This window comes from Lontra canadensis, unplaced genomic scaffold (genome assembly GCF_010015895.1).
Source record: "Lontra canadensis isolate GAN:19392208 unplaced genomic scaffold, GSC_riverotter_1.0 scaffold9, whole genome shotgun sequence".
NCBI classification, from domain to species: Eukaryota; Metazoa; Chordata; class Mammalia; order Carnivora; family Mustelidae; genus Lontra; species Lontra canadensis.
The window spans coordinates 31,919,924-31,934,413 of NW_022631003.1; the positions used below are offsets into that span (position 1 = coordinate 31,919,924).

Consider the following 14,490-nt stretch of genomic DNA (forward strand, 5'->3'; position numbering starts at 1 on the left):
GAGAGCCATGCCCAGGATGTCCCCTCACCGGTGCACGGTCTCTGGAGCACCTGTGGAATTCAGCTGGCCCAGCTCCAGCCCCTGCACTCTCTCTGCCCTGCTGATGCCCACTGTGAAAGGAAGTCCAGTTCTGAGACTGAGAAACGCCAGCGTCCCACGGCCATTAGGGAGCACACCGGCAGAGTTCACCCACCACCTTCCTGGCACAGAACACGTCCACCCTGGCACAGTGAGCAACAGTGATGCCAGAGGTCTACCCCACTAGAGACCCTGCCAGGCTCCTGGGTTTCCTGCTACATCAGGAGCACTTTCTGACCCTTCGTGTGCTCTACTTCCGAGTCTTCGCATGCCCAGTGAGGCCAAGAAAGAACTTCACCGTGCCCCAGGTGGAGGGAGGGTGCTCAGACCCACAAGAGCCACATTAATACAGGGAAGTCCTAGTGGGGGGAAGGGACGCAGGAGCCAACACTAGATCCCAACGTGCAGCCGGCATGAGAACTCCTCCAGGGCTCTATGGCTGGGTTATGACTTGTCGGCAAGCCTTTCCCTGGAACAAGCCTTCAGGTCATAGATGATTTGGTGATGCACCTGCAGAAGTCACTCAAGAAACAGCTGAGCACCTGCTCTGTACTTCCCGCTGTGCTGGGCACTGGAGACACAGCAGGCCCAACCTGGGGCTTGTCCCCAGGGGGCTCACAGACTCATGGGGAATACAGCCACTGAAATGTCTTATGAGTCTTTCCAACAGTATAAATGTTACAAACGAGAAGTAGAAGGTACAAAGGAGCTTACACAAGGAGACAAACCTGCTCAAGGAACTCAGAGAAAGCTTCCTGTAGAAAGTGATACTTCTGATGGCATGTGAAGGACTGGCAGGTGAAAGAGAGCTGAATGACTGGAGAAGTGGGGGGAAAAGCATTCCAGTCAGCTGGAAGGGCATGAGGGAAGAGCCTGAAAGAGTGCAGTATGCTGAAAAAAGACAAAACTGAAAGGAGGCTGGTACGCTGGGTTAGCGAAAGAGAAACGAGAGGTGAGACTGAAGAGGCAGGAGGGGGCTGTCTCTCCGGCCACTGAGAAGTTTTTGTTTTTATTTAGCCTCCTGAGAATGGGAAACAAAGGGTTTTGGTCAAGGGCATGAGATGGACAGCAATATGGCTCTGGTCCTAACCTAAGAGCGAACATAGGTGTGGAGGGAGAAGGCGGGTGTACACGACGGGTATGGAGTGTGAGATGCCTGCTGTCTACTCCTGGCTCTCGTCCCAGGGGAGAAACTTGGAAAGGACACTTTCCCCTAGCCCTTGCCTGCAGGGTTCCCGCTTAGACTGTGCCCATAAGAGGCCCTCATGCAAGATGTGGAAAGTGGAAAAGACCCACCATATTCCTGTGGTGGCCGCTGTGTGCAGATATGAGGTTTACAGAAGCTTCCAGACAAGCTCCTGCAAGTCAGCCTCCCCAGCGAGGCAGGCAGCTGAGCTCCATGGCACCAAGCTTTCCCTGAAACTTCTGTCAACGTTTCTTGGCGGTCAACAGCAGTTTTTTTGCACTCTTGATTATCCCAGCTTTTTTATCCAAAGGTTATGCCTGCTTCTAATCCCCCCTGTTAAGTCCCTCGTACCTTAGCTATATAAGGCAGTTTCTGTTTTCCTTTCTAAACCCCAACTGGTAGGCAGTTAAGTTCTCACAGTATTTGGGTGTGAGATGGGGGGAGAGGGGCCTTGGTCTAGAGTGTAGGAACTGAGGATGGGGGAAAAAGGATGGATTCAATGTATATTTAGGCAGTGGAATGTATAGGACATTGTTATTAACTAAATGGGGGGAGTGAGGGAGATGAAGGGATCAAAAATGTCCACGAAGTTTTTGTTTCTAAGGTCAGGCAGTTCTGCTAAGTTTGCCACCTGGTCCATACAGCTGAAAGGGATGTGGACATCGGGCTGCCCCAAACAGCCAGCCCAGCCTGGCCCCTTTCCAGATTGAAGAGCCAAGGCCAAGAAGTGAACTGAGGAAGTGGACAGCATGATGGTGAAGAGGACGTGCCCTTTTATCCTGGAGGTTATGAGCCGCTGTAATGAGTTATCACCATCTTTAAACTGCTCTAGCCTACTCTGGAGCAGACAAAATCAGTTAAGCCAAGTTGTGTCCAAATTTCAATCTGGGGCAATGAGCAAGCAACTGGGGTCAGGGGTGAGGGCTGAGGGGCTGGGATGGAGCAGGAGCTTCCTACCAGAGCCTCCAGAGGCTGTGGAGTGCCAAGGAGGGAAACCAAATGTTAATCCACACTCGAAGTTTAGATTCAATTACCAAAGAGAGCAAGTTCAAATGCTAAGCCACACGGAGAGAAGGTCACAAGACGGGTTATGCACGCTGACGAATCGCAGACAGTAGCTCAAGGGCATGACGTGAAGGTGCACGTCCTTGCAGAGAGTGGTGCTGAAGGGCATTCCCACCAATATCAGGGAGGCACACCAAACCGGGGGAGGGTCAGGATGCACTTGCTCAGCTTATGGGGGCTGGGCAGACAGCATTTTCCCTGCCCATCTCTCCATCCAAGAGGTGTTTTGATTACAGAAAGAGGCTTACCCATGGGCTGAGGTCACTGACCATACTTTCTGGAATGATTTCTAAAGTGCATTACGAGAGAAGCATAGCTACAAGTGTATCTCACACGCACCACAACGGAGGTTTCTGAGTACTGCCTCTGGGACACGCAATGGCTTGAGGGTAACTACTCGGCTTTCCTAGGGATCTCACCTCTTTAACAAATTATGATCTATTAGATCGTAAGGTCACTGAAGACAAGATTCAATATGGAATCCCTAACGCCCATCCCAGTGCACAGCCTCTAACAGCACCATAAACATTCCAATGGACAAACCACAATTCTCATCCATGTGTCCGTCCGTGCGGAGATCCACCCAAAATTCCAAGTCAGGTGTCATGACGCCAATGCACAGGCTCAAGAATGCCTCATCCCACCATCTTTGTCATCTCTCAACAGCCCTAACCAGCCTCTGGCAACTGCTCCGATGACCTGGAGGGCCTTCACCAAGGAAGGTAGAGGCTGGGGTGAGGGGATCCCTTCCAGGGTTGAGAGGAGAAGACGGCCATTAGAATCTTGAACTCTGGGGACATGGCCCAGCAGCACACCTCAGGCCTCAGGTTCTCTGTTGCCTGACTTCACTACTAACTACACGGCAATGACAAGTTACCTAAAGTCTCTGAACTTGAGTTTTTCCATCTACAAAGTGGAGTTGATGGAGCCTAGATCCAGGAGTGGAGAGAACTAAATAAGGTCTGCTGGACAACTGCCTGAATACCAGTGCACATTAACGTGTCCCAGAGATGCCTTCTCTTACAGGGTTCACTTCTCCATCCAGCCTCAGAGACTGGCCCCCCACCTCCCATCCTGCTGCTCTCCCCTCCCTCTCCTCTCCTCCCTCATCGATTTAAGAACCCAAGTCACTCACAATCTTCTGACCTAAAGTCGTTGTGGCCTCCGCCGGTGTTGCTGGAAGTGGAGGATGTAGATGAAGGGCAAAGTCCCAGCTACAGGCAGGTGGACCCTACCAGAGAGAGCTTTCTGCAGGGGGGGTCTTCCTTTAACCCAGATGCCATGGGCGGAAGGCAGAGCGATGCGGACAGAACCACCAGGGAACAGATGCCGCTACATAAAAAAGAAGACAATCACTTCCCAGAAAACATGCAGCTGCAGTTTGCATTCTGCAGGAAAAGCAAACCCTGGTAAATTCCCTCCTTACACAGATTTCTGTAATTATTAGCACTTAAGAATACAGATGTTAAAAAGCATGTGCTTAAGGGGCTAGTTAAGTTTGGGCAACTGCAGATGGAAAGACTGAAAATTTTCTGAAATTGATATTAAATACCCTCATACAATAAAGGGACACTGCCAACACATATGGCATAGAAGAGAAAAAAGGCCCACTGGCGAAGAAGAGAAGAGGACCTGAACAAGCCATTTCCTTTAGTCAGACCACCACAGAGATGGCTCACGCTGACTCAATATCCATTCTCTGCTCCCTCTGTACTAAAAGAACCCCTACATTATTGGAGACCCTCAACTAGAAAACTGTACTTCTAGCACTCCTGTAATAGGACAGGACGTCGACGTAAGCAGAAGTTATTGGGTAGAAATTATAAGGAATGCTCAAACGCAGATCTTAACTGATACATCGAGTCTAGATTTCCATCAGTTTCCTTGTCAAGGATGATTATAAGTTAATATCAGAACCATATTACCTTTTTGGATAATTAGATACGAATTTAAGTTGCTTTAAGTTAACTGTCAAATAAATTTTACTGGCAGTTCTAAGCGTAGATTAAATCCTCCCTAGCAAGTCTTTTTGTTGCCCTTATAAAGTACCAGACTCTGAGCAGACCAGACAGCTCTCCGCGCTGGGCAGACACCATCCGAAATCAGTATTCAAGGAACATCCCTGTAACGGGCAGGTGAGATAAATGGGCGTCTAGTACATCTTATTCATTCCCAGTTGTGTTTCACAATGCATAAGCATGTATCTCTTTGAAAACTTTTTGCAGATTTTCATCAGCTGTAACAAGGGTGAGGGGAAAGATGTCCAAAGACTCCATCTTCATGCAGCTTCTCTGGATTCCACCATCCGGCTAGTCCAGGAGAATCCAGAGAAATGCAGGGACTTTTCTGAAATCCTTATGGGCTTGTCACGTGCTCCTCACTCTACTTTTCTGGGTTCAATTAGAATCTTAAGCACGTGGGCCCCCAGAGAGACCAGGCAAATACTTGAGGAGAGAAGAGCCAGGGAGATCCCCCTTGTAGTTGTCTCTCCTGGTTGGCTTTTGCATGTGATCCCTTTAGGAATTTGAAGCATATATTAAATTCAGGACAACCTGGACAAGTGTTTGTGATTAATCACATAATTACAAAACACAAGGTTTCAGCACTGATAAAATTCATTTCTTCTACTTCCTATTACCTGCTCCTTGATGCTATGTAAAGACGAGTAAGTGTATAAACTTCTGGAGCAGTGTTAACATAAATATAAAATGTGATTCATGTGTACGTTTATAACCACAGACACATTAATTGGTAGTCTCCAGAAAGACTTAAGTTTTTACAAATTAAACAGAGACACTTGTGCTGTTCCTGCTAATTTGCTGAGTATGGAACTGCAAAACCCAACCTTCTATTCTGGGATTTTAAATCTGGTAGCTTCACAAAATAACATTATCAATGTTTAAAAGCTATATTTGGCTCCTGGTGAGTAGCACTGGGGTTTCCCTCCCTTCTAAGATCCTTCTGTGAGGTGGCCTTCTTTCTGTGTTGCGCCTGACCACACTAACTTTTCTCCATTGAGAGCAGTGTGAGTGCCCAGAGAAAGGGTTCCAGGGGAAGCTTTTACTTACCCCTAATCTACCGTCTCACTCGGCCCCACCCCCATCTTCATTTTAGCATTAATCATAAACTTTTTACTTCAGATTTTTATGAACTCTGCTTCGTGGGATGCATTTCACTTTTTGATGTAAAACGATGTAGAGCGACTGTAAATTTTCTGTCCACCACCCAAAACAGGTGCTTAAGAGAGACATCTGCCCCACTAATGGGGTATTTTCACAGTAGTAGGGGCAGATCTGGGATCTTTAAGGCTATTAAAGATGACCGCTAAGTTTGAATCAGACTGGGAATCCCAAAACACCCTAGTCACCTCCCCGGAGACTGGTAGGGCTTACAGAACCCTAGAGGCAGAAAACCTCTCTTCTCTACAGAAACTTTAATCCTCTCAGGAGAGTTCAGTTTCTGCTGGAAATCCAAGACTTTGCAGGCAAACATGGTAAGACCTTCCGAAGTCACAAGGTGAATATAATGAGCGTAGCGCTCAGAATACTTACGTGGGGGTGGGGCAGGGGGTGGGGCAGGGGGTGGGAACTGGGATAAGTGTTCCCTTTCATTAGCGTCTCTATAGGTAGTGATTTCCCTACTTAACCAAGGAAAAGCAATGGAAGCAGGTTCCCCCTCACCTATTAAAAGGAGAAAGATGGGTATCTTTAATTGAAAGCAAGCCATCACAAAATTCTCTAATTATAGGCTCAAAGGGGTTTCAAGCTCATGTTGTATCTCCTTGGCTTTCAGCAGGACAGCATTAAATCTTCCTCAAAAAATACGACTCAACCTATTTTTAAACATACCCAAAGAGGGCATTCTAGTCTTCTGTTCCTTTGTTAGGCGATTTTTTTTTCCCTTTCTAACCTCACCACAGGTGAACTTTTGCTATTACTAACCTGCAGTCTTCGCATTAGAGTTCGGCATGGTTTGCTCAGTGGAAATGGTGAACAGCTGGCCAACGTTAGCCTTTTCTACACTGTACTTCCATGTGTCCATCTGTATGAAATTATAACAATTAATTAGGAGATTTGGCTTTAAATCAATAAATTTGAAGCTAGATGCCAATGGAATCAATCACTCACTGACAAAAGACTGCTATCCTTCTTTCTCTCATATCTTTCTTTCTCTGCCATATATTCCAGTGCTAACACCTCTCCTTTCCAACCTCTCTTCCAACAATGCCCCCCCTCCACACACACACACACACAACACACACATACTACAACAAATGCCCATACTCACTGACACTGGTAAATTGCTTAAAACACAGCTACTTAACATTCAGACTTTGGCCCTATTACTCCCACCAAGGGGTAATAATCATTAAAAGCAGAGACTCTGGAGCCCACTGTCTGTGCTTAAATCCTGCTCTGGGAGCATAGGCACATTTTTTCCTATCTCCCTACCTATCTACTACATCATCTGTAGAATGGAGGCAATAATGGGATCTACTTTATAGGGTTGTGGAAAAGATTAATGAGTTCATACACAAAAAGCCCCTAGAGTGGTTTTCAGGTTCTCTAATTGTAAATGCCATTATTAGTTACTAGCTATTATTACTTATTAGCTATTATTATACCCTTAGTTATTAGCTATTTTCATACCCTCCTTGCAGCAAAAGGACATTAAAAAGCATTAAACTATGCCTGATAGGAAGTGGATAAGCAAGTAGAGTTATCCAGGTGAACAATGAAAGAAAAAAGACAAAAAGCAAAGAGATGTCTTCCAATGACGGTAAGTGTACATCCAATAACACACCCATGATTCACTAGTCTTCTTTGCCTTTTCCTCCTCTTCTGAACTGTTTTAGAGTCCGCGCCAGAATCAGGCCCTACGGCTGGCCCTAGTCAGACGTCTGCCTTGTGTCTTGTCTGCTCTATCGACAAGGCCAAGATGAAGTGTACCAGACCTTATTTTCACTAAATATTCTATCTAGCCTTTTCTTACTTCGAACATTCACAAACCATAAAGGGAGGTTTCACCTTAAAGGTATCCTCCTCCCCTCCCCCTTTTTGGGTCAATTTAGAACAAGCAGACAGTACTGCAGGCATATGCCGCTAGGAGGGCATCAAATTACCCTCCCCACTAGAGAGAATTAACCACCCAATGACTTGGAAACAAGAGAGAGGTTGAATCGAGGTTAAAATAAAACCAGTATTTAAAAATCACTTCTTCTAAGTATTATCCTTATTAAACTGCCTGTTTGGTGCAAACTCCGTCCCCATATTTGAGGAAGTCGAGAGACCTTCAAGGGCCCTCTCCCAAGACGAAGTGGACGGACCGCGAGCGTCTCCTCTTGCCCGGGTGAGCTTGGGCCGCCGCCGCCGCCGCCGCGGGAGTCACGAAGCCAGACGCCGCGCGTCTCCGCCCAGGACTCGGGAGACTGCAGCAGCGCGCGCCGCCACCGCGGCCGGGCGGCTCCTGGAAGCTAGGAGGAGACGCGACTCCCGCAGACACGTGACCTCCTCCCAGCCGCTGCTTCCCGCGACCCAGATCCGTCCCCGGAACCCGCGCTTTGCGGGGAGGGCCGGTGGGGGGGGGGCGATACGGGAGGGTTCGCGTAGCGACCGCCCCAGCCCCCGCTGAGCCCCTGTGCGCGTTCATTCGGCGTACTTCTCCCCTTGGTTCGTGCGCCGCTGGCAATCATGAAGCTTTCGGGGATAACCCAGGAGAATGTGAACCTTACTCTTGCTGCAGGATGGAAAGAACTGCGATTTTTATATCTATCTACTTATATAAGAGAAATCAACATATATTCTCTCCTTTCCGCCCCCAGCAGAGCCGAGTAGCGGCAGCAGTGGGGCGGGAGCCCTGGGAGTCCCGCAGGGACGAGCTTTTCCCCGGCCTCCAAGGCCCTTGGTCGCCCGCTGCGCCGGGCGGCGTGGGCAGTGCGCATCTCCGGGCACCTCTTGTAACTCTCGCTAGCAGTGAGTCATGCTCCCGGGATGGCTCTGGGGAGAGGTAACCCGGCTCGTGCTGGCTTGTGCTTCCCCGCGCCGGGCGCCGCGGCCACAGGGCGAGCGAGCGCGCGCGCGCACGGGTTCCCCGCGCAGTGATGTGGCAGCAGCGGCAGGTCGGATCACGTTGCTGGCCCTGTGCTGGTACCCGTTGGAGACAGGATTAAGGAGGGAGGCTTTGGAGGTGCCAGCGGTAGTAAACGTGGGCTCTGCACACTCCCGGCTTCGCTTATCGCACGGCGGGAGGGGGTACGTGGTGGGGGTGGGAGACCACGCAGCACCACCGGAGGCGATGAGGGGCTACGGAGTTTAGCCGGCGAGTGATAATGCTGCATTGCTTTTCCGCGGTAGCCCCTCTTGTGCCCCCCCACCTCCTCCCTCCCTCCAGCCGCGTTCCTCTGGGAGCACCAGAGGCCCCAAACGTCGTCATCTGCTTCTGTGATTAGTGGCACCGCAATTCCGGCTGCTGCGGGAAGTTTGGGTGGCCCAGGGACACCGTGTCACCGAAAGACACTTGGATTGCGACGTTCTGACTCAGTGACTACATTTTCATTTATTTTAAATCTTTCAGGGAACGGATTTCAAGTTGCCCCATTAGGGGGCAACCTCCAACCAGGGCCAAGGGGTCCCCCCAGGCCACTGAGCGGTGAGCAAACAAGTCTCCAAATTTTCTTTTGGGACTGAAGTTTACCCACCGTGAATTCTTTCTTTCCTTTCTCTGGTCCAAACCACCAGTGCAGTCGGTGGCGAAGCAAAAAGCCACGTTCACGTTCCTGCACCGTAATGACGGACGAACTGAGAGAGTAGCATTTCCGAGCCGAGGAAGCCCTGGCTGCCCCGCACCCCCCGGCGCCTCCACCCCCTCCCCCAGCTGACTGCAACGCCTTTGGGAAGATGAATAGCTTGGCCGAAGTTGTTTTTCCTTTCCGGTGGCCCTGATCAGGTGTCCCCGCCCCCTCCTGCCTCTCGCCTTCCCTCGTAGCCTGCTCCCGACACCCCCTCCTGGCCCGGCCCCTCCTCCCCCGCCCCCCTCCGGGCTGGACCGCGGATGGTACGTTCCGCACGTGAGCTGGGTGCTGGTCTGGCCGGCGACGCGCGTGCCCTGTGGCCAAACACTGCCCGGAGTGAGAGCAAACTACCAGCGCAGTGGGGCCGGCGCGAGTGTGCGTGCGTGTGTGTGCGTGTGTGCGAGAGAGCGAGCGCGGTGGGAGGGGGGGGAACCAACTGCTTCACACTTTCAACACTGCACTGAAGAAGGGAGAGAGAGAGACTGGAGACGCACAGATACCCCAAGATCTCCCAAAGCTATCGTCCCACAGATTATAGAACAGAACCCCAAAAATCGAAACAGAGGAAACGGACAGCGGTTGAACATGGACGAAGGAATTCCTCATTTGCAAGAGAGACAGTTACTGGAACATAGAGATTTTATAGGGTAAGGTGCACGCACCCTTGCGTATATCTGTCTAGGCTTCAGTTTGATTTTTTTTTTTTTTTATTCTCCAGAAAGTGGTATGGATCGGGCAAGGACAGTGCCCCTCCCCGAATGGGTGCCTGATGCTGATTTCTGTTTTGCAGACTGGACTATTCCTCTTTGTATATGTGTAAGCCCAAAAGAAGCATGAAGAGAGACGATAGCAAGGTAAGTGTAAGTTTCCGATGTTCCCCATAACCTGCCTGGATAGTTAATTAGGGCCATTGATTTCACAGCGAAGCTCTGCCCGCAAATATATTCCAGCCCTTGAGGTTCCCCAACTGTGAATTTTAAGTGGTTTGCTGGATAGTCTCAGGGGGAGATTAAACACACCTGAATTCAAACTGCATTTCAGAACAGTCCAGAGCAAAAGGTTCTTGGGCATAGTTTATCACATAATATTGCGGGGGGGGGGGGTTCGGGGAGGGAAGCTTATTGTCTTATCCAATAAATGTGTAGCTTATTGTTGTCTTTCTTCCATGATTGTCGTATATTAAGGATACCTACAAATTACCGCACAGATTAATAGAAAAGAAAAGAAGAGATCGAATTAATGAATGCATTGCTCAGCTGAAAGATTTACTGCCTGAACATCTGAAGTTGACAGTAAGATGCACATTTTCATTCTTTGCTGCTCTCCAAGGGCGTGTTAATAGCTTGGTACTACTCCCAGAGATAGAAGAATAAATGTAAATATCATAAGCCTTACTACTTGTGCTGTAGTGTAGAGTTTCCCACAAACTCAAGAGTAGGTGCTCACAACTGAAGGCAAGAAGTCATGTATAACCCATCTTCTGGAAAGCTCAAGAAGTATAGGAATAGTACTTCTTTCCGAGTCTTTGCTTAAGTTGCTGTGCTGAGAAGAGAGCCAATCAAGCCAAATATGTGTTTTTAGTAACCAAGTGCCCCCTTGTCTTTTGCACCATTGCAGACTCTGGGGCATCTGGAGAAAGCGGTAGTCTTGGAATTAACTTTAAAACACTTAAAAGCTTTAACAGCCTTAACCGAACAGCAGCATCAGAAGATAATTGCTTTACAGAATGGTAAGTCAGTTCAGGGAGGCCAGCTCCCCCTGATGAACCCGGGCGGCCCACGGAGGGGCAGTGTTTAGGACTCTGCCCCCACCCCCCACCTCCTTCCTCGGGCCCACGGGCTCACTCTCATTTGTTAAATTGCTTATACTTTCCCTTCGTTGGAAAGTGCCCATTTCCCGAAGCATCCTAGAGGCTTTCAGCAGAACTCAGAGGAATCAGATTTTTATTTAAAGTGGCGGTTGCGCTCTCCACTTTGGCTTTTCAGTTGGGAGTAGAGCGCCCCCCTGCTTCCCCCCCCCCCCCCCCCCCCCCCCGCCCCTCGGCAACCGGTGGATTATATCACCCGAATACAGAGGAAAAACCGAGATCACTTTAGTCAATGTAGGGCCCACGTGATAAGCAGATGTTTTAACGTCGGTATTTTTCTTGTTGCCTCCATTCCTCTGCCCCACCCCCACCCCCTTCCTCGTCCTAGGGGAGCGATCTCTGAAATCGCCCATTCAGTCCGACTTGGATGCGTTCCACTCGGGATTTCAAACATGCGCCAAAGAAGTCTTGCAATACCTCTCCCGGTTTGAGAGCTGGACGCCTAGGGAGCAGCGGTGTGTCCAGCTGATCAACCACTTGCACGCCGTGGCCACCCAGTTCTTGCCCACCCCCCAGCTGTTGACTCAACAGGTTCCTCTGAGCAAAGGCACCGGCGCGCCCTCGGTCGCCGCCCCCGCAGGGTCCCCGGCCGCCCCCTGCCTGGAGCGCGGGGGGCAGAAGCTTGAGCCCCTCGCCCACTGCGTGCCGGTCATCCAGCGGACTCAGCCCAGCGCCGAGCTCGCCGCCGAGAACGACACGGACACAGACAGCGGCTACGGCGGCGAGGCCGAGGCGAGGCCGGACCGCGAGAAGGGCAAGGGCTCCGGGGCGGGCCGCGTCACCATCAAGCAGGAGCCCCCCGGAGAGGACTCGCCGGCGCCCAAGAGGATGAAGCTGGATTCTCGCGGCGGCGGCGGCGGCGGCGGCGGCCTGGGGGGCGGCGCGGCGGCAGCGGCGGCCGCGCTCCTGGGGCCCGACCCGGCCGCCGCAGCAGCACTGCTGAGACCCGACGCCGCCCTGCTCAGCTCGCTGGTGGCGTTCGGCGGAGGCGGGGGCGCGCCCTTCGCGCAGCCCGCCGCCGCCGCCGCCGCGGCCCCCTTCTGCCTGCCCTTCTACTTCCTCTCGCCTTCTGCGGCCGCCGCCTACGTGCAGCCCTTCCTGGACAAGAGTGGCCTGGAGAAGTACCTGTACCCGGCGGCGGCCGCCGCCCCGTTCCCACTGCTGTACCCCGGCATCCCCGCGCCCGCGGCCGCCGCCGCCGCCGCCGCAGCCGCCGCCGCCGCCGCCGCCTTCCCCTGCCTGTCCTCGGTGTTGTCGCCCCCTCCCGAGAAGGCCAGCGCCGCCGCCGCGACCCTCTTACCGCACGAGGTGGCGCCCCCTGGGGCGCTGCACCCCCCGCACCCTCACGGCCGCACCCACCTGTCCTTCAACGGCGCCCGCGAGCCCGGGAACCCGGAGAGCTCCGCTCAGGAAGATCCCTCGCAGCCAGGAAAGGAAACCCACTGAATCCTCGCCCCCTTTCTTAGACAGGACGAGGGTTCTCGCGGAATAATAATATTAATAAGTAAAACACCCTTACCGTTTTTAAGGGAGGAAGTGTAATAGATGCACGACAGGCTTTTAAAACAACAACACAGGTGTTTTGTGTACATTTGGAGTTCCTGTTTTGCTCATCCCTCACCACCCCACCCTCCGCACACTAACGGCCCTTTCTTCCCTCACCAGCTATAGAAGAACCTCTGCAATATTGATACTTTCTTTAAAGAATTCGCCCAAATCAGTTTTGCCTTTCTTTAGGCCGTGTTCCATTATCTTTTTAAAATGCAGAACCCATTTCCGGACGGAGAAGGGTCTGCTCCGTGGGGGAGCTGACTGAACCAGGGTAGGGGAACTGTGGCCCAGGAGTTGACCTCCAAAAGCCCGCGGGTAGTTCCTATCTGCCCGCCTAGCTCTCCCACCTGCTTCAGGAGATTTTCCACAGGCAGAATGAGGATCTTTTAGAATTGAATTTACTCTTCAGTATTTTATAATGTTCAGCTTTTTAAAAGGCATATATTTTTCAAAGAGGAAGAAGTGAGGATCCAGTCACTTACGTTGCAACCTCTTCTGAAGTGGTTTGAATGGTATCCCTTAGTAACTTGCTCTTGTTTAAAGAGACTCAGAGTTGGGCCATTGTCAGAACTGAGTCAGGGAAGGAGATGGATGAGGAAGGCCAGAATCATTCTTGGTACATTTACTAGCACTTTATGGAGAAATTAACCGTGAATTAATTGACTTGTCTTAATTTCATTGTTTCATATATATACATATGCATATATGTATATATATAGTGCATCTATTCCCACCTTGTCATTATTTAATTCACCATGTTTTAAGTTTTTATAATCTTGCTGTAAAAAAAAAAAGGAATGTGCACTGAACTTAAAAACAAATCCAAAATGATTTCTCCTATTTTCTGTTAAATAACAAAAGTGGAGGAAAGCATTAAACTGGTCATTTTTTATTGGAAATGCTGTAAAGATGTGGAATGAAGCCTTGGGAGGCCTTCCTATCTCCAAGTCTATGTATTTTCTGGAGACCAAACCAGATACCAGATAATCACAAAGAAAGCTTTTTTAATAAGGCTTAAACCAAGACCTTGTCTAGATATTTTTAGTTTGTTGCCAAGGTAGCACTGTGAGAAATCTCACTTGAATGTTATGTAAGGGGTGAGACACAACAGTCTGACTATAAGTGAAGAAAATATCTGGGTCTTTTAGTCAGTTTGGTGCATTTGCTGCTGCTGTTGCTACTGTTTGCCTCAAACGCTGTGTTTAAACAACGTTAAACTCTTAGCCTACAAGGTGGCTCTTATGTACATAGTTGTTAATACATCCAATTAATGATGTCTGACATGCTATTTTTGTAGGGAGAAACTATGTGCTAATGATATTTTGAGTTAAAATATCTTTTGGGGAGGATTTGCTGAAAAGTTGCACTTTTGTTACAATGCTTATGCTTGGTACAAGCTTATGCTGTCTTAAATTATTAAAAAAAAAATAAATACCGTCTGCAAGAAACCAGCTGGTTTAGAAAATTTTAGTATGTGAAGATAAACTAGAAATTATCTTTATATTCTAGTATTTTCAGCACTCCGTAAATTCTATTACCTAAATATTGCCACACTATTTTGTGATTTTAAAATTCTTACTAAGGAATAAAAACTTTAATATACGATACGAGATTGTCTAATAATTAAAAAGGCATAATGCTCCATTAGTTTTAAGGTATCTATAAATTTAGGGATGAAAGTTATAACGTTCTCAGATATACAACTTTGTCATTGGCTTGATAGCACACGTTTCCAGTTTCTTACAAGCCTTCAGGCTCTGGCTGTGTCTGCCTACTTGTTTCCAATGTATCTCAATGAAAAGTGCAAAAGAAAAACCTACCAATCCCTTGCGTGGTCTGTTTATGTTTAGACCCAATTTGCTCAAGATTTTGATTAATTTTTGACTTCTCATCCAGATAGACTTTTGTATGGTCTGGCGTTTCTCCTTCACTGGGTCCAGAATAAATACACTA

General features: G+C 49.5%; 2 protein-coding genes across 2 annotated transcripts in view; one reads left to right on the forward strand and one right to left on the reverse strand.

Annotated features, from left to right (window-relative positions):
- SSPN (sarcospan) overlaps positions 1–7,698 on the reverse strand; it is a 104,057-nt gene extending 96,359 nt beyond the window's left edge. Inside the window, exons 1-2 of the mRNA XM_032855218.1 lie at positions 7,620–7,698; positions 6,271–6,370 (exon numbers count right to left, since the gene is read on the reverse strand). Of these exons, the coding sequence (XP_032711109.1) occupies positions 6,271–6,285 (15 nt within the window). The 5' untranslated portion in view covers positions 6,286–6,370; positions 7,620–7,698. The remainder of the gene's footprint in view (positions 1–6,270; positions 6,371–7,619) is intronic.
- A 259-nt stretch (positions 7,699–7,957) lies between these two features.
- BHLHE41 (basic helix-loop-helix family member e41) lies at positions 7,958–14,144 on the forward strand. Its single transcript, XM_032855221.1, has 5 exons — positions 7,958–9,766; positions 9,910–9,973; positions 10,304–10,411; positions 10,737–10,848; positions 11,315–14,144. The coding sequence occupies exons 1-5, from the start codon at positions 9,705–9,707 to the stop codon at positions 12,430–12,432; spliced, it is 1,464 nt and encodes a 487-aa protein (XP_032711112.1). The 5' UTR covers positions 7,958–9,704; the 3' UTR covers positions 12,433–14,144.
- The last annotated feature ends 346 nt before the right edge of the window (positions 14,145–14,490 follow it).

Bases quoted from the DNA above. Each gene is read 5' to 3' on its own strand.
- BHLHE41 (XM_032855221.1), top strand. From the start codon at position 9,705: ATGGACGAAGGAATTCCTCATTTGCAAGAGAGACAGTTACTGGAACAT. The intron at 9,767-9,909 runs GTAAGGTGCACG...TCTGTTTTGCAG, and splicing joins GAACATAGAGATTTTATAGG to ACTGGACTATTCCTCTTTGT. The intron at 10,412-10,736 runs GTAAGATGCACA...GCACCATTGCAG, and splicing joins CTGAACATCTGAAGTTGACA to ACTCTGGGGCATCTGGAGAA.